General features: G+C 36.0%; 1 protein-coding gene across 1 annotated transcript in view; it reads right to left on the bottom strand.

Annotated features, from left to right (window-relative positions):
• Positions 1–375: 375 nt before the first annotated feature.
• Positions 376–20,666, bottom strand: part of ZNF804B (zinc finger protein 804B) — a 205,834-nt gene continuing 185,543 nt past the window's right edge. The window contains exons 3-5 of the mRNA XM_042816896.1: positions 6,412–6,542; positions 2,615–4,033; positions 376–2,536 (exon numbers count right to left, since the gene is read on the bottom strand). Of these exons, the coding sequence (XP_042672830.1) occupies positions 376–2,536; positions 2,615–4,033; positions 6,412–6,542 (3,711 nt within the window). The remainder of the gene's footprint in view (positions 2,537–2,614; positions 4,034–6,411; positions 6,543–20,666) is intronic.

Raw genomic sequence — 20,666 nt, forward strand, 5'->3', positions numbered from 1 at the left:
TGCTACTTTAAATCACCCAACATTGCTGACATTCTTGGTCTTTTTGTGCCTACATCCTCTTAGGATGTAGGCACAAACCATGCCTAGGTCCTCTTCCTAGTGACAGTCACAGTCTTCACTTCAGAATGTTTTCTAAACCTCCTGCAGGATGATATTAGCACACCCCGTTCTTCTTGTGACAGTATCACAAGACTTCAAAACTGCTTTTATGTTGTGATATGAGAACCAAATAAACATTCATATGCTGTCAGCCAGAATTTGGACTTCAAATTTACCATTGGGCTCTCAGCAAAAATGTAGATTTTTCTCCTCAGATATGTGATTGATCAGTGAATAGATTTTTTTTTCCTTGGAGCTAAGGTGTAATCATTAGGACTAGTTTAAATAGCTAGAAACACCGAAAACTTCTTTTATTGTAGGTAACTGTTGAGTCTGGCTAGAGCAAGAATGGTGATGAGGATCTTGCCCTTGGAACAATGGATGAACAATGGGATTTGGGTGTATAGCAGGAGGTGTGGCTGCATTCAGTTGCGGTGCAAATAAGGCTGGGATATATGCAGTATGTGGCAGTAGGGGGAAGTTCAGTGGGGAAGAGTGAATAGAGGTGGTGGAGACCAAGTGCAATGGGTGTCCTGTCAGCAGAGCAGGGTGGGTGGGAATGAGAGCTGGTGCTAACGGAGAAAGTGATATAGGGGCAAAATGTGCCTGAGAGAGGGGATGGAGGTGTGCAAACGAGAGATGGCTGCCATGGGGGTGTACAGCTGCTGAGACTGCAAAGCGTTGTAGTAGTGTATGGTGTATGGTGGTGACTGTTGCGTGCTGCTGAACAGGGATGGCAGGAACTGCTGGTGTTGCAGAGAAGGCAGCTGGTCCTGGGGCAGGCAAAACTTGCAGGTGTTTTGCCAGGAGTTGTTTCTGCATATGCTGCTGGGCTTGCAGCTGCAGCAACCTGTATTTGTCTACTTCCTCTGGTGAGAACATTATAGGCTGCTGCATTAAAGGAGGGGAGATGGATTTACTGTACGCTTCCCGGTCATCTACTGTATCACTGTACTTCTGCATAGCATTATCACAAACAGTGTCTGAACTTCCTTCTGCCCAGTTTGAGTCCATGTTCACATCATGTAGTTCTTCTTTGGTCTCTGTTGAATTAGCAACAACAGAATATCTTTTAGAGGGAAAAGCACCAGGGAAATCATTTGGTACTGGGTCACAGCTTTGTATAAAGGGTTGCACTTCACTAATGGAGAGATTGGATTGTTCCTTTATTGCTGCGTTCCTTTTCATGCTCGGGTTCTGATAGCCTGTTCCTATCTGAACAGTGTCTTTAAAAAGACAGTGATCATAATCAGTGCCTGTTGAAAGAGCAACATGGGTTATCTGTGAAGTGTCACATTTGCTTTTTTTCACATTACTTTCCAATGGACTTCCACTTTGCCCTACGTCATTTTCACCAATGTTTAGCAGTTTCTCTGACAAAGGTAACGTTGTATCCTCTACTGATGACGAAAACTGAAGTTCAGAGTGACTTTGTGACGGATCCTTTACTTCTCTAACAAATGTGTTTGAAAATCTCTCTGAATCATGCAGTTGTTCCTGGATTTTCTTAGACTGCACCCTTTCTAACAATAACTTGGCTGTCAGTGACTTTCTTCTCCCACATACATCTTTTGTTAAGGTTTCTGAAGAGCAGGTAGGAAAGTCTTTTGACTGGCTATCTCCATTCAGAGATTCATAATGTGCAATTTCAGCTTTTCCTGTGTTGATGTTAGAATCTCTTTCTGTGTCCTCTCTTGTTTTGTTCTCATAATTGTCATATTCTTTTGAGAAAGACCCTGCACTGCTTTCTCTTGATATTCTGCTGCAAGATGATCGATCACTGCTTCTTGAATCTGTGGTGGAAGAACTTTTGGAGTCATTGTAGCTTCTACTTCTACTGTGCACTTTGCCAAAATGCCAGTGTCTACATCTGCTGTGTTTAGAACCATCTCTGTGCTGTAAAACTTTACGTCTTGAACATTTTTTATGTTTAATTGTGCCCCTCTGTGTGCAGTTTCTACTTCTGTGACATCTAGTATGGCAAAGATAATCCTTATCTGTATCATCAGAAGTGAAATTACAGTTGTGCTTTCTGTGTTTACATTTGTGCCATTCATCTGTCTTGGTTTTTCTTTTGCAACAAAAAGGCAAATTATTTCTGCTGTGATTGTTCAATGTGGGACTGGAGGAACTGTTCATGTAGCTACTTGTGCTGCTAACTGAAGTATCAGAATAGCTGGAATGTCTGTCAGAGCAGGATTTTTGAGGAGATGGGAATCTCCAACATCTTGAGTAATTTTCACATCCTTCATTTTCTGAATGCCTGCTATTTGAACCAGATTTATAACTAAGGAAACTTCCACCGGAATCTTTTCCACTGTCACTTCTGTCACTGCTGCAGCTGGCAACATTCTGAATGGGTCTGCAGCCATTTTGGGTTTCATGTTTTTCCTCAGAATAAATTAAATCACACTTTTCAGCCTTAGATTTTTTAATCCTGGCCATAAAAGCAGAAAAGGAAATGCTTTCATTTCTTATGCTCTGTTTTTTTCTTTCACAGCTATGGAAATGATGCCTTAAAGATCTTTTCAGTATTGTTGTATGAAGATCTTTTTCTGTGGTAGAATCCTTTTGTGAGACAGGCACTTTGGGTATATTTTCATTCAAATAATCCGAAATGTATTTTTGACCATTTCTGTTCGTCTCTTTCCCTATGTCTGACTCAGCTTTTTGCTTGGCCTTTCTTGGATCTAGGGAACCTTTCTTCTTCTTTGGTTTCAACAACTGATTATCTTGTTCATTTGATGTTTGCTTGTGTTTTATTAAACCTGAGGGTTCATTTTCATCCACAGTCTTATTTATAGAGTGCTCTTTACAGCCTTCTTTGCTTGTTTCATGCTGTTTACCATCCCTGTGATTTAAAGAGAGTCTGAAGTCAAAATACAGTGGATTACAGCCATATGAAATACAGGGCTCAGTTTTTGTAAACAAAAGTAATTCTGTTGGCCACTGCAGAGCAGTGTTGCCATCCTTGCTCACTACATGGAGGAAAGGCAGTGCCTGGAGCTTAGCCTCTTTAACCACTGTCTTCCTTGGAAGGGTTTCCATATTCCTGTTTTTAATTTCTGAAGTCTCTAAAGATCCTTCTCTCTTTACCATGCTAGGACAGTCATTAATGTAGCTTGCACATGTCAGCTCAGGTGATAGCTGTTGGGGGAGCTCAGAGATGTGTGCATTGCTGTGCTTGTAGGTATCTGATTGTATACAGAAACTGCTAGCTTGGCATGAAGGTGAAATAAGTGTTTCCAACAATTGCTCAGACACATTCAATTTGCTCTCTTGTTCTGTTGCTTTTACTGAACCTGAAAAATCCAAATTTGAGAACTGCATTTTGACTTTGGAAAGTGAAGGATGAGCACTGACTTCTTCTATTTCTCTAACATTACATTTATCATTTTCTTTCAGCATTTTAAGTTTCACAGCTCCATGACTTGATGCACTGCTGTCCAAATCCATTTGGTCTTGTGGAATTGGTGTCCCTTTATCTAGACTTGCTTTTACATCCTCTTCCAAACGTATACCAGAATGACAGCTCTCGAGAACTTGCTTTGTTTTATGATTGGGGGATTCACTATAATCATTTCCTTCTTCAGAGTTCTCACTGAAGACCGATGCTGAGGATTCAAGCTTCAAAGGGACTTTTTTAGAGAAGGAGAAAGACACTCCTGCTCTTTGAGAAGCACTGGTACTGTCTGGGAACACTTGTAAAACTTGATTTCCAAGCACGTGGAGTCTTTCAGTAGGTGACTGGCGCCTGCTTATGATAAGCTGCCGTTTTTCCAGTATGCTGCTGGAGATAGCTTGTCCTGTAGTTGTGGTGGTGCTTTGAGATTTGGCTGTGACCTTGCCACCCTTGTAGGGGAAAAATGCATCTGGTGATTGCTGCTTTTCAACTAATCTGGGGGCTTTAAGTGTTGGTCCACTTCCAGCAATGCTGTAAGAAAGCAAATTAAAACATTGAATTAATTAACCAAACTAAAACAGAACTCACACTTGACAGACAATACCTGTCTGGTAAGAAAAAGCGTTACTTACAGGCACTTCCACTCATATTCTGTACCTGCAGAATCACTCTATAACAGAAAAGGCAACATTCTGCTTAATTTGTGTGTCTGTGTAGGTATGATTTCTTTTTGATGAAAAAATATTATTTTACCTTTATGTTATTTCACAATAGATGATTTTGTGAAATATTCAAGGAAATAGTAATGCTCAGACTATCTCCAAACATTGGTGGGGAAAAGGTCAAAAGGTGGAGTTCAATTAACATTAACATTCAGCACTCTCATTATCACTATCATTTGACTTTGTCATATTTTCTCCTTCCATACTGTCTTTCAATTAATTTTCCTTCTTCTCCAAAACCTCAAATGTTAAGTCCGTGGTTTACTTTTCTTGTACTTTAATACAAAATAAATCACCCTATTCTAAGAAAACTTGAAAAACGTGGTTAAAAAAGCAATTGTTGATTGCTTTTAATAGAAGACTAGCTGAATGGAGTTATTGGAGTAACTACTGTTCTGTTTTTTTTCCATTGGGGATGTATATAGCCACCACATGAATGTTATTCTAATTAATATTTAAACATGCATTTCATTGGTTACATTATCTACATTTGCTATCAAAACCATACGACAATTCACTTTCATTAAAAAAAAAAAAAAGGAACCCGCATCAGTAAACAATTTGATTAAGAATAGAAAATATTTTAATCAGATGCAAGTAAATTGCAGCTTCCAGATCTGCATAGAAGTTATAAATAGTCTGGCACGGTTTAGACATGCTGTACAAAAAGCATTATCTCCAGCAGCGGGAGCAATATAAAGACTCCCTGGGTAGGTTCACCTCAGAATATGAGATTATACACGCGCTTCTGATAATAAATTTGCCTTTGTCACAAATTTAGCATCAGGGAATACAAATCCATCTCTATTTGTAGATCAAGAAGAAATTCTGTCTTATACAAAGTGAATGAAGAGAGCCTTTGCAATGTCCCCTTGGAATAGCAAAGTGACCGTATTTTTTCAAATTTCCTGTGCACCAGATTAACAGTAATTTTATTGTCAGTTTTTATTAGCATGTTGCAAGGGACTCTGTTGGAATGTGAGACACGTTACTTGGGGGCAATAACAGGTGTTTGCACGTGCAGACTTCTTGGGAAGGCTGACTTCTGTCTTGCTTGAGCAGCCAGGTGTGTGACCCGTCAGCCAAGATCACATCCCAGCTGTCCGCCACCCATCTGTCATTACCAATAAGAAGAGCAAACACTGCCCTTCCCGGCTCTTTGTGATCGATTTTAGACTCCTAGTTCTTTCTATAAGCAGACTCAGTTCCTTTCCTGCCTCATTTAGACCTTCCTATTACTATTGACCTTATCAGTCTATCTGAAACTACATCTTCAGATACACAGACATAAAGCCATCTTCCCTCAGGCCGTTACTTTTCTTTACGTAGATTTGTATGAAAATGGAGTTGTAACCATAAAAGTGATACATTAGCAATAAACTGTTATATTTCAGCTGAAATTTCAAAAGCAATTACATTGGCCAAAATGAGTGTATCATAAACACCGAATTTTATTATTTCTAAGGTACTGTAAGCTTGATATGAATTTAAAAGGACGCTAGTTTAATTATCTGCTTAACCCATTATGGTCATAGATTAACATAAGTAATTGGTCTGGTAGAAATCTATTCTACTGAAGCATTCAGTGTCATTAAACAAGGGAGATTTATCAAAGTGAAGCTTTAATAGAGTAAACTTCATACTGTATCGTGGTATTCAACAATAGAACTAACACTACTGGGTTAATTAAGTAAGTTAATTACTTGTTTTTCATTTGTATAATGGTACTTCCATTAGTCTACAGAAAAAACATGGTGATAGTAATCTCAATATACTGAAAGTAATGAAAATGATTCACAGACCAGGCATGCATTTGCTAACAAGTGTTTTTCCTCTCATGTTAACTTACTATAAAATGATAAGACAGTAATACTTATCTACTCAGGTCAGTTTTAATAAAATAAAATGGTGATATAAAATCATCTTCAAACCACTCAGTTCACAAGAGATTAGATAACTGGTTACAGGAGGGTAAAACACAGGCCTTCAAATTGCAAGTAATTAATTCAGGGACTTTCAATTTTATGGTTTGTGGAAAAGGAACATTAGGAATTGGGGACAGCTGAAAACAGGTTACAATAAATGCAATGTCTGTCCAATAGAGAGTAGAGGAGTAAAAATTTGAAGATTTCTTCTGGGATTGAGGAAAGAGGGTATAAAAATGTAGTATAAATTTTAAATACTTGCCATTCTGACTGTTTCCGTAACTCTGCAAGCTGGTGGAGCCGCTTGAGTGCTTTTTCCTGTTTCTTTTCATCTTTCCATGACTTTGAAGCCACATTTCGAGCAAATTCCCTTTGTTTTAAATCTTTCAATCTCTGTTTGAAAAGAGCAAAAAGAAAAGGGATTAAATATGTAAACATTACCTCTTACTGAATTTGCTTTTGGTGAAGTTAGTATACAAATGGGCAATAAGAATATACTTAAAATATTATCATCCTAAAAAGAGACCGAAAATATAATTCTGGCTTAACAAAATTATATCATTGGGCCATCACTACTCAGTTCATTTACAACATTGTATAACTGAAGACTTTGTTGATACAGATTTTAATACTGAAATACATTTGTCTTATGCATGCACACGTCTTCTGTTGTGTGCAAATACATACATAAAACCAGCCTTCATTTAATTCAGTTAGAATTTTCCAGTCAAATCCAATCAGTGTAATTTAATCCATGTGCTGAAATAAAGGTAAGCTTTTGACTATAATGGATTGTATAGATCTCTATACTTGCGCACATATAAATGTATGTGTCTCTGTGTTGGTTTTGTAACTTTTAAAGATATTTGTTACTCAAAGGAGAGAACTACTGCCTGAAAGATTTCATCAGGAAACTTTTATGGTTATATTCAGAATTTTTTTGAATCATCTCGTACATCTATAAATCACATAATTCCTATTGAGAAAGAAAGACAATTTGCCTATATTTCTTTATTACATGGTTTTCTGGTGTGATAGAGTGAGACAAAGTAAAGAAGACACGAAACAGAAAGAGTCAGAAATATCCTCTTCAAAAAAGTGGTGTTTTGAGTTCACTGTGCTCTCCAGCACTCAGTGAGCAGTACACAATCTTATTAACCTGGAACCTGCAATTTCTGTTAAGGTTTATGTTTCAGAGCGCCACAGCTGAAATTCCTTGCTCCACTTATGACCTCCTGTGCTGTGGTGCTCAGGGAAGGGAGGTTTAAATGTCAGAAGTAAGCTGTTGTGCATTCAGTCACACCTTCTAACTAGAACCCTAAAGGACGACGAGGACAGAGATGTGAACCCCTGAGGTTAGCAAGGCCCCACAGGGGGATCTGGATAGACTGGATCAATGGGCCTTGGAGGGAAATGATTGCTCCACCACTTACATCTTTTTCCTTTCCCTGTCCATTTGCTGCTTGCCTTGCCAGTCACACAGCATTCAGTTCCTACAAGTGCATTGCCTCCAATTTACAGTAAAGTAGATCAAAATGTGAAACAATGTTAGTTTTGGTCCAAAGAAGAAATCTAGTTTTAGTAACATATTAAAGCCAAAGCTGTAAAATAAATCAGAGAATCTTTCCAGTAGGTATCCACACTTTCTATCACCTTTCATATCTATGTGAGTATTAAGATATTTAAGGAGTAATGATTCAAACCTCCGTGAAAATAAATAAATTAATAAAAACAACCAAAACAGGGAGCCTTGAGCCCTTATTAGCATCCTTCATGTGAAGAAAGGGCAAAGAAATACATTTAAGAAATGTCTGTTAGTGCTGCTTGCTGCGTTTTAGCTGTCACCATGAACTGTTCTGTATCACACATAAAGCATTCATGAGGAAAAACAGAAACAGTTACTACCTGTCAAGGAAACAACAATGTGAAAGCTAGTACTGCGGAGCATGGGTATTGCAAAGCAATGCATTTCACTTCTTTGACAGTTAGAATGATAATCAACAAAGCAAATGGACCAACACTAAGAATAGAAGTCCTAGCGGTATTTTTTGCTCTCTAATGGCATATAGCATGTGTCAAGGAAGAAGAGAAAAGAATACAAAAAAAAGTAGGTAAGCATAGCCAAGAACTCATCGATTGGAGATGAAATCCAAGAAATCAAAAGCATCTGCAGTCTGAGCAGAGAAAGGTCTCTCCCTCCACATGCCCTCATCAGAACAAAGAAGCTTCACTGCCAGAGATCCAGTTAGGAACTGTAATGAAATTTGTCATTATGTTGGACAGACAATGGGATTGCCTACTGAACCTGCAAAAGCCACTGTTTTCCTCTCTAATAACCTGTGCCACCCTCCTTTCAGACACACAAATATCTTTCACAGGTGGTGAACAAAAGCGTGCAACTGAGCTGGTTCCTGAATGACAACCCCTGAGCTCAGCAGGTGTGCCTGAAAATTAACAGAGCTTTACACGGTAATTGCATTTTGCATGTAATAGGGTACTTAACTGGGCATCCAAATACAGGCACGTGGTAAAATATGATTTATTTAATTGCAACGATGTGTTCTGTCCTTCACCTGCTACAAATTTCATTGCCATATTCATATTTCATTTTTAGACTCATTCTTTCTAAATAGACACATTCTATTCTTTCTGTTTTTCATGTAAATGTGCATGTGGACACTGCTATATCTAGAAGTAACCCATCTTTTTCTGTTTTTTTTTCTTTCTTCCTTTTGTTTTTGGTAAAAATCCACATGGAATATTAAAAGAACACAAAGTAATATTCTCTTGATTGTGACTTGATTATATAATTGGGTCTGAGTCACGTTGGCTCATCTATCTAAGTCCCACTCAAAAATTGCTGAATATGTTTTTTCCTCCTAAACTCCTACATGACTCAAATCAGCAGATCCAAATTAGTCAGTGGAGTTCCATCTTCACTACCTATATTTGCAGGATACATTACTAACCAAATACTCTACCCACACTTCAGCAATTTCTGCAAATTCTTAATTTACCTATTTATTTATTTATTTATTGTTACTTCATTATGGCCAGTACACCTGTAGCATACTTATCACTGGCTGCAATTGTGGTAGTGAGTTTATTTGGTTTCCAGAGTTATGATTCTGATTGTTTTTTCTTCATGTGAAAGGGAGAATTTTTATGGATTGCCATTCATCCGATCAAATTTGGATGCCTGTGGCTGTTTCTCAGTTCTTCTAACAGCTACTGAAGAAAAATAAGCTCTTTTAGGGACGTAATCACCTCATCTTAAAGCAGCTGTCTAAAAAAAGTGGGATAAAGTGAGATGTAAAAGTAACTTCTTGTTTTCAATGGATGCAGATGGCATTAATGGTGACTATCTCAGGCAAACAGCTTTTGATAGACAGATGAAGACTGTGCTGTTGATACACTGTCATTGCTACAGATAGTATTCATGTCTACAAGTTCACTAAAAGACTACGCTTTATTAATCTACTTTTGGCATATATAAAACAAAGTCAAGAAAGACAGTTGGTACCTTAATATAAGCCATTGATAAGATAATGTTTTTATATTCTGCACTTCAAAGAGATTCATTTGGTAGGGGATACACAGAAAAAAAATGGAAGAAAGCGCGGTCATTAAAGAGCACAGATACATTCACAAGCATAAAGATGTGCACTATTCTGTCATTCCTGATTTCTTTACCATTTCCTTGCCAGATTTTTCAGACCTCTTTCTTATGGAGGTCTTTGGCTGCAAGAACCCTTTTCATCATTTTTCTCATGCACTTTCTTGCAATTTGAGGACCACAGGGAACACACTGGGGGAGAGAACATCACCTTTTCAGAATTCTGCTGCAGGTCATGTTCAACTTCTTACAGAGATCTATGTGGAATTCTCAAAGTGCATCTACTTCAGCTCTACAGGAGCAAATAGGTGTTGCTGCAAGTACATTTAGAAAAATGTATTCTTCTTCACAATGGTGTAACTACTTTGATTTAAATAGAAGGCAACTTTGGAATAAATCTGTTAAAGTTTCTCTCATTAAATCAGAAAATGTCAGGTCAATATGAGTATCATGACTTATATTCAGTTGGTTTTTTTCATTCACACTAGATGCATCCCACAAAATATTCTTTACTATAAAGCACTGGTCTCCCAGATAAAAGGTAGTATGCCCTTCAGTCAGCATCAGGCGCATGTTTCCTGCCACACGCAAATAGCATTTTCTGAATCTTAAGTCCATAAGTTAACATATGTGTTTGAGTGCATGATTGGCTTCCCTTCGTTGAAAAGCACCTTGAGTTCTAATCAAATTCACCATAGAAGGCTCAAATGAGAAACAGGATGGAGTATGATTTTCAGTAATTATTGTCTTGCCTGTAACCCTAACACTGGAACCAAGTACATTATTTGTAAATTGAATTTACATTGCAAACCATAGCAGGAGAATGATAAGAGTTCACGGCTGATGCTTACGGTATTAGTCTCCAAGTGAAAGAGAAAAAACAGCAGTTAAGGAGTTTGCTTTACTATGGTAAACTCCTAAAAATAAATGTGAAAGGCTGTTACAAGAATTTACATTGAGATATGAAACTCAAAAATTGCCTGACAAAGTATCATACATTTTATACATAATTATTTACAGATCACTTTGAAGTGTGTGATAATGACCATTTTTTTGAGTATATTTTATTATAGCCAGTCTTAACGGGTTCAATATTTTTAGCAGGAGTGAATGGGAAAATTGTTGGTTTGGGGAATTAAATGATAGTACAGGGGAAAAAATGTCAATCCCTAGACATGCCCTACAGAATCCAACCATCAATGAGTAAGTTTTTGATCGTTGATCCAATTAAAAGGAGAAATTACAGATAGGTATTTGGAGGACTTATTTTCACATTTCTCCATAGAATCTGTCCCTAAATTCTTATAGAAAGACCTGATATTTTGCAATGTGTCTTGGTGCCAGAAAGCAAAAAGATCTACTGCTTATCTGGTTTGCTTTTTTTTTTTTTTTTTTGGTTGGGAGCTTCTTACTGTTCAGCCATATCTGCAAATATTCTTGCTAATTATACTGAATTCACCCACTGCCCAGATTATGAGTTTGAACTAATGTAATTCAGAGTACATTTGTATGGCATGTGAGAAATTACTAAGTACAGTTAAAACAGATGGATTTCAGGCGGCCATTTCCACGTGGGAGAGGACAGAACAGGCACTTTGTGGCAGCACTCATTTGAAGGCCTGAGCTATTTGTGGGTTTAGCATATGCTCTTCTTGACCACCCACATTTATATCATTTCCAATGAATTTGTTGTCATATGCTCCAGCAAGCTGGCTGGATACTGCATGATTTGATTAGATACATTCAGTACCATTTTGGAGCACAGAGCAATTTACCTACTAAAAGTAACATGTTTCAAAGAATCTTGCTACAGGCCTGTTTCTTCGCTGCATGTTCATGCACAGCCTGCCTCATCTGTGTCTCTGGTGCTGATTCTTAGCTACAGAAAAACAATAGTTTATATATTTCATTTCTTTTTCTTTCTCACATAAGCGGCTCAAAGAGAAAAAAACAAACAAAAACCCCAAAAACAACCAAAAAACCAAATCTGGTATTACAGATGCCATGCAAGACTTTCTCCTATCAAAACATTCAGTACTTGTAAGCTTACTTTAAAAATGCTTTAGCCTTCTCCACATCTTTTTGAAGCCTGCCTCACTGTTTAGTTTTTCTTTTTTCTAATTATGACAGTGAAATACAAAATCACCTACATCTGAGTTTCAGATATTCAAGAATTCAAAAGGCAGTTCAAATGAATGGCCTCAAAATTCCTTCAGTGTGGTCATCAGAATTTCAGAGTCACAAAAATCTCAGATATCTTATGAAACATATGCTTTTACCATGGTAATATTTTCCAAATAAAGAAATGAAGGCAAAGAGAGATGGAGTAATTTATGTGAATAAAGAAGAGGCCAAGTCAGCACCCACAAATGTACATTTAATTAGCACACGTCACTTGTTAAAGCCCATTGAAAAAGAGGAAAGGTGGTATCTAAATTAAACCTAAATTTGATTTACCTTTGTCATCTGTTGATTCTTAGCAACTGTGATAGTGATGAGGGTACTGTAATAAAGCATGAAAGCAATCCATTACAAAACCGTGCCCATAGTTTACCTTAAGGAAACATGAATCAGCAGGCCACTAAAGAGTGGCTCTGGACTGCTGTGCTAGAGAACAAACCCATCACTAAAAGGAGTCACTTTAATATGTACTTGAGATAAATGTAGTGTTTATGATAGGTGCCTTTCACTGCACTTCAGATGAACATTTATTTGGTTGGGGCAAAAAGTGAAAAATCCTATATGAATGAAGGATATTAAAACTAGATATAAGCAGAAGCATCATCAAATGTTTCCAGGAAGTAGAATATTGCTGTTTCTAATAGGAAGTAACAGCTATCCTTAAAAAACCTTTTAGGTTGTTTTACTTGTTAAATCAAATGCAAAACATTCTTTATCTTCTGCTTACTCAAGGAAGACAGGTCTCTTCTGGAGTAGGGAGAGTTAAAAGTAACCAGAAACCTGGCTGGAGTACTATAACAAAATGGCTGATCAGAGAAAAGAAGGTTTAATAAATGACACCCATGTGTAATATTTGTCAATAAAAAAGACAGCAAATGAGTTTTATAGTCATCTGAAACTTTAGTCAGACTGAAACTTTTCAATAACACAAGAGTGAGGACATCCTTATTTCCTACTTTTTAATAGAAAAAGTGACAAAATCTATTTTACATAAAACAAATTAAATGAAATTAATTATATAATCATTCTTTAATACTTTATGAAGTGCTGTGTCAGTCATGCCAGCATTTTTCCTGGCACTACTGTCAGTATGACAGATTTTCTTGTTTGTTCCCTTTAAATAGTAACATGATTTCTAGCTTGATGTAACTTCCTCCGGTGCTCTGAGACTTATTAAGAATCAACATTAATGAACAAGAGTTTATGGCCATGTCTTTCCTAACATTAAATGTAGGTTACCTGAATCTGCTGGTATCAAAATATTTAGGTTTAAATTATGCTATTTAATACTCTTCCTAGTTGCTGCTAGAGTGGTACTTCGCAATCATCATAAACATCATAAATGTGACTAAATCATCTGGCTTTGCCCCAAGTATAGAACAGAAAACTGTATTAAATAGTCTTTTTTACATCACTGCTGACAAGTAACTCATTTCTTTTTGGGTCAGAAGATTCTTTATGTCTTCAATATGCTTTCAGAAACCTTCTTGCCCTCACCTCTGATGACTATAAATTTTCCTTTTGCTCTTTTTACTTCCTCTATCACTTTTTTCCAATTTCTTCACTCCTGATTTATGATCTTTACTATCCATTTTTCCTTTCTCTCCTTTATTATAAATTTAAGCCACAGAGAATTGACTTCCCTTCTGAACAAAATTAGCTGTTTATAACCTATTTGGTCTTTTTTCAGTTGTGGGATTTTGTTTCTTAAACCATCTGCCAAATGCTCTTTAAAATTTCCTTAGTCTCTCTCACATCTTTCCATTTTAATTCCTCCTTCCAACCTACTTGATCATCCTTTTCACCATCATTAAACTCTTACTTAAACAAGTTTATGTTACTAAATACAATCCAGTCAATTTTTCCTATATACCATGTGCTGATCATCATGATAACTAATAATGTGTATGTAAAAGATCTACTCTGTAGAGCTTCGTAATGTGGATGAATCCAGACACAATTTAAAGCATTTTTGTGCTATCCATGACAGAAGGGAGGCCCACAGAGGCAACAAATTTAAAAGGATAGTCTGTTAATTTTAATTTCCTCATGCATGGGATTGGAGTAGCACTTTATGTTCCGGTCTTCAGTTTATTTAGAGGAGGAGATAAACAGATGTCCCATTTGTTTTCAAGGTTAATTCCCTCCTGCCACAGCCTGGTTTAGCCTTTGATTATCTGAGACAATCTTCTGAGAACACATCTCTGTAAATTATGAAATTTACCGATTTAAAAATGGATATTTTGATCATATATTATTCTGTTATTTCTTTTCCAATTCTGTCTCACATAATTATTGTGTTGTGTCCATTAATTTTAGTGTTCTTTCTTCCCTCTGCATGACCTATCCATCTCACTTCCCAGTTCATCAGCGTTTCCCACTGAAACCACAAAAGTCGTAAGGTGCTTCCTAAGCAAAGTGAGTGTGTCTAGGAGAAAGATGACCAAACTGCAGAGTAAATGATGCCCTAATTTTCCATTTTGTAAAGGAAAAGATATATTGGTCTATCTAGTGTACTTTTTATTGCCACTTACTTAAAATATTATTTATTTGAAATCTGTTATTTGTATTTGTTCCCCTTGAACAAATTGCTATTGCAACCTGCAGTGCCTGGGGCTTGCACTAAGACAGTGAGATAAAAGCATGCACACAGTCAAGTATGTGTCTCGGCTCGCTGGTGTGTGACAGGTCACTGAGCTGCAACTTGACGTACTTACGTTTTGATTCCATAATGTAATGTTAATTTAATACTCCTTTAGAAAACGATCCCTTGAAAATGAGTGGAAGGGATCACCTTGCATATTTTGGAGGTAATGGAAGGCAACATTTAATGTCTCCTTTTTCCCTCTTACCTGTGCTCTAGACTATTGTCTCATTGTATTCACTCAAATAATTCTGTAAATGAACACTTACTTTTTCATGTAAACATGGAAACTTTTAAATATTATAAAGCTGAATTATCACTCACTGCTTCTAAATTACATTTTGCCTCTTCTCAAATTCTCTGTCTGCCACTTGACATAAACAATGTTTTGAGCAGGCTTTATTTTATTATTTGCTCTCAGCAAAGTTTTATTGCTGTAAAATTTGAAGTTGATCTATTATTTACATCATTGCTTCTTATTCTAGCACTCTGCTACAGCCCTGAATTTGAGTTATTTCTTTTATAAAAGTATGGTTGTAAGTTTATGTACTCAAATAGAACAACAATTGTCTTTAAATATGCACCATCTCAGAGAAAACACAGTGATAGGAACTGTATATTCCTTGTCCTAAGTGACTCAAATGCAGACAAGAAGTAGGGCACCTGGATCATACTTCATTTTAGTTTTTGAAAAAGATTTTATTTTTTTTCCAGGTATTAGTGGTTTAATTTTAAAAAGACCTTGTTCAGCTTGATGAACTCTGCAAATAAATAAGGAATTATATAAAAAATGATTTTCATTTCCTAGAAATAACAGAAAAATCACTTTAGTAATTATTGCATACTTCTTGTGTGCTCCAAGCTTAGATTTATTGGCCTATATTTTGCATGCACACTGGTTCAATTTATGATTGTTTTCAAATCATAAGCTAGAGTCTTCATTTCCTGCTTTAACCAAGCATAGGGGTGTTATGCTGTGCTAAATTCCAAAATGGGAAGAAAATTAAAATCTAACCAGGGCTATTGAAAGTCATACAGAATCATAGAATGGTTTGGGTTGGAAGGGACCTCTGAGATTATCTAGTTCAACCCCCTGCTACAGGCAGGGACACCTCCCACTGGACCAGGTTGCTCAAAGCCCCATCCAGCCTGGCCTTAAATGCTTCCAGGGAGGGGTCACCCACAACCTCACTGGGCAACCTGAAGTATGAATGAATGGAATGCCTGCTGTATCATGGGCTCAAATGATATGAAAGGCATTGGAAGACTGGATTTTTCCTTGAAAGAAAGAACAAGATGAGAGTAGTCCGAATATACTGAGTTCCTTGAAAAAGGCAAAAAAATACAGCGTACCTTTTAGGCAAATTTTCAGAGAAAAATATTGATAACTGTGATTTAATAAATTGTTTTCTTTTACCCTTAAATGTATTTCTTTACTCAGTAATTAGTCTGCTAATTGTGACTTGTTCCTACACATAGTCAGACTGTTATCTAAGTCTGAAGAGCCAAGCCAGACTTGCAGTAAATGCAGAAAGTTATATCACTTCTGCACATGATTAATTACCTCGCTGAATTTCACAGATCCTAAAGGAGAAGTGTAAATACAGAACAATGGAATATTGCACTTCTTGCACTTTTGTTTTCAGTATACATCAGTATTGAGAAGTTTTTATTTTGAAGGAACAAAAGCCAAGAAGAGAAAACATATGCATAGAATAACTCCTACAAGGGGCTTATGTCAATTCCTTCATATTTACACATTTGTTTAAGGAAACCGAATTTCTCCTTTGCAGGAAATTTTATCATTTTGTCTTACTGGGAGAAGTAAATTTATGAAAACTTACCAAAAAATGAGAGTTTAGAATATGTTCAAGAGACGTCAATTCATCTAAATAACAATGAAACACACAGTTTTAAAGTTACACATTTCATCATGTTGATTTTAACTCAGGAATAGTAAATATAATATGTTAAAATTAGTATTTTAAAATATTTTGAAAGTTGCACTGTTTAAACAGTGTATTTCAGTCTTCCTGAATGATTTCAACCTGTTTGTAGGTTGATGATATAAAAAGAAAAATTTTTCAAAAAAGAAAAAAAATTTCTGGATATCTCACATTCCCCCCAAAATATTTTGCTTTAAAAATAGTGTTTTCTGATGGCAAGACTGTTTAGTAGTTAACTTTGTATTAAGGAAACATTCACTTCTTTTTTGTGGTCACATCACCTGTGATAATATATTTATTTGATATTCACATTAATATAATCTGTATTTCTCTAGATATTCTCCTGCAATTTAATCTGAGAAGATGTTTAAAGTACCCTCATCTTTTTAATGGCTCCTGGTGGAGCCTAATTATTACGGAATTGCTAAAGCAGTGAAATGATAATTAGTCTGGGTTACTTCCTCTATATTTTCCTTGGAGACACATTAAAAGATGTTAATTAATGCTGTTAACTAAGAAAAGGTAATAAATTACTAATCCCACCATCTTTATTGGTATCTTGGTGATGCACAGAAATATTTCTGGTTTACTTTTAAATATTTGTTTTTGTTATAAATGCCTCTTAAAGATGTATGAGGTACATGGTACATTTCCTCAAATGCAAACATTGTTGATTAGTGTGACTTTAATGCTCCATGGCAATCAATTATGCAGTAAATTCTTGCACATTAATTACTGCATGGAAGATACAGATGGTCAAAAATGAACAGAACTATAATAGATACAGATTCTAAACAGATGTTCATAGGGCTGCATATACCTTTGTGGTCACCAGTAGGATTAGAAGAAGCATTCTTTTTCCAGAAAGATGTGAATAAGAGAGCATTATTTAAAAGCTATACAGAAGATAATAATAGCATAATTTTTCTGCAGATATCTGATGGTAGGACTATTTAATTGCCTAATGTTTCTGAAAGTCTGACTGTGGCAGAAAATTAGCCCAGGGTTTGTGAAGATTTTCTGTAACCTGCACAGGTTCCTTAATCTTGTTAAATACTATGTTATTCTACAAGTCACTCCACAAATATGAATCTAAGTATTTGTGCATAGAGAACAATCAAATACAATCATAGTGTCTTGTAGTTCTTTATCACCTAAAAGCAACTTCCAGAGCCTGCCCTTAAATGACACTAGTTGCAAAATATATGGCATACAAACAACATTACCAACTGTTCCTCAGCCTTTTGAAGCTGGCACAGGAGGTATTCTGTGAATCTGTGTCCAGACTTGCTTAATCATTAACAGCAAATTGTCATTCAAAGAATTGCTCAGGTTGGAAAGGACCCTCAGGACCTTCAAGTCCAACCTCAAAATGTTGAAAATATGATTGCTCCAAAATGGTTGTGACTATTTGTGTGGGGTAACATGTTTTTTTTTTTCCCCTAATAAATCTTATCCTTCAGATGCCTTGTTTATGTCAATAAACCTTTGGTTATACTGCATCAACCATTCTTCCTGCCCGAAGAACTAGTTATAAAACTTGAGCAATTAAAAAGTGTACCCTCTGAGAGGAATGGAAAGGACACCTAACATTCTCTGCCCAGCATTCTGGTTATTGCTGTGTTTTAAATGCCAAAATCTGATAATAAACTTCTGTAATTCCTGATATAATGAAATACTTAAGAAATATCTTACAGTCATTGGACCATCATTAACAACTATGAAATTAAGTGTCCCATGGGTTCTTTTCCAATTTAAAGAGGGTTAAATTGCTAATTTACATGCTAATTAGCATTCATTCTAAAGAACACCAAATGTAATTCCACAGCATCTAGCATTTAACAATTTAGCTTATCTAGATATTAAATTTAAAAGCAACTCTGTGTTATTTGTAGTAGTTTCCGATGACATTTCTTTGGAATCTGTTGCCTCAAGTAACCCCCAGTTGCCAAAGTGTGCTCAGTGATATTTGATAATGCTGCTTCTGTTCTGGAGTTGCTCTGGTATATGCACTTTCTGTAGTGTGCAATTGAAGCATCTCTATGCAGCACAGCTAAAAAATTCAAGCCTCCTCACATAATATTTAAGAAAACAGTGCATGATATGATGAACTAGGCATTTATTTTAAGATCACCTCAAACAGGTAAAATGAATGTACTTGAGTGATGCAAGGATATGGTTTACATCTTTACATGCTACTTTTGCTCCTATGCTGTACATTAACCTAGCTTAAATTCTGATGTTATCCTGTATTGCTTTATGCTGCCTTTCTTTACATCAGCTTCTGCGATGTGACACAATCTGATTGCCTGTTTCACTTCATCACAGCTTCAGAATTTCAAAGATGCTGGATTGCAGGTGCTTTGAAGCAAAACAGACATGATATAAACATGCTTTTAGAAAGGCAGCATTTCTCTGTTTCTGAATAACAGAAAGAAATATCCAGGCCAATAAAATAGAGTATTTTGGTCTTATGTTATCTATCAGTGATAGAAGATGAAATTGTATTAGAGTAACATCATTATACATTTTATTTTATTTTTTCAGATCCCAGTGATTTTTGATGTCGTGTAAGACTTTTGTATTATTTTCAATATATAAAGTAACATTTTGTGCCAACATAACATCTGTGGTATTTTTGTTAAAGGAATTACCTTTCAAAATAACAGCTAATTTTCTTATATTGTACCTGGTTGATTTGCTCAGTTCCTCTGCTTTAAGAGGAATGGCTTCAGTATCAGTGGCTAACCTCGAATGTCTCCTTCTGTGCTTTACCCCGTTATTCCCCTTTATTGATGAATTATTTCTCCAGCTATTTCTTCTTTGTTCTTTTTATTCCTCCCCTCCCCACCTTTTTTGTGTACACACCTTTCATTTTATCTTCCAGTTCCAGAGCCATACTTCCATGCCATTGTGTTATCTTCATCCACCACACCTATTCCCATCCTTACTTCCTAAACCCACTTTTTCATCTCACATTATCCGTTCTCTCATAGCCAACAGCTTTGTCTCTTGTACAAGATAGATTAATTCTTTCAGTAGAGTTCGTCCTTAGCACTGAGTCAGAGAGTTTTCCTTAAGGAAAACATGCAATTCTCTGAATAAAGATTATATTAAAGAACAAGTGCATAAAAGTATCAAATAAGGTCAACCACACAGTATTCATTCTGGTGTCCTGGCACTTCTGTATGCTTTACTTTACAAATATTATATATATTTATGTTCTAATTTAGTAAAGCCTAGAGTCCAAAAACAAAATTTCAGCCCAAGCTCTAAAAGCAACAGAAATTGGGTCTAAAAAACCAAAGAGTTTGGAATTCTTAATAATAGGAATCACAACCAGTCTTATAATTAACTATCCAGTAAAAACTATAGGATAATCCAGTTCATAATCTAAACTAATTTAAGAAGAAAAGTTTAAAAGGATTTAATTCACAACAGTAAATTCTAATAGAATGAGATGCACATGTTATAATTGTGGAAAAAGTGAAAAAAGAGAAAATAAGAACTACTCAGCAAGAAATTATCAAAATCTCTCTCTTCAGGAAGTTACAGGAGAAGTGAAGTTGTTTTGGGGAGGATGAACAAGAGCACACAATGAACAAGAGCACACAATGAAAAATCAAAAGCTAAGAACGTGTGAAACTACAGCAGAATTAGAGCAAAAATCACTGATTTCAGAATAAGCAAGAGAACAGTGTTTCTCTAAGGCAGAAAGATACTGAAATGATAGTATGGACAATAGACCATAGAAATGAATTATTTCCTTTTAGCTTTGGTTTTCATACTAGAGAAGACATATGCCAGAAATGTACAATGTGTGCACAGTAGAACAATGAATAAAATAACAGTTAGATAGTTAGGATTCTTCTGCTTCAAAAGCAAAGGATTCTTGAGAAAATAAATATTGTGATGAAAAAGGTGTCTGACAAAGTGTATATATCCACAGATGATCATTCTAAGTATGCCTTGACTGGAGATAGTCTAACTGGAAATAAACTTGCCGAATGCTAAATATAAATTGGTATTTCACTGAAATTAGAGAATAAAGTGTGGGAAAATCTGAACAACTGTTGAGCATATTGAATCATACTTTCAGCATTTGATTTCAGAAGCATCTGAGATACTTA

The sequence above is a fragment of the Centrocercus urophasianus genome, unplaced genomic scaffold (assembly GCF_019232065.1).
Source record: "Centrocercus urophasianus isolate 14NV4802_14NV808 unplaced genomic scaffold, USGS_Curo_1.0 seq_16, whole genome shotgun sequence".
NCBI lineage: Eukaryota > Metazoa > Chordata > Aves > Galliformes > Phasianidae > Centrocercus > Centrocercus urophasianus.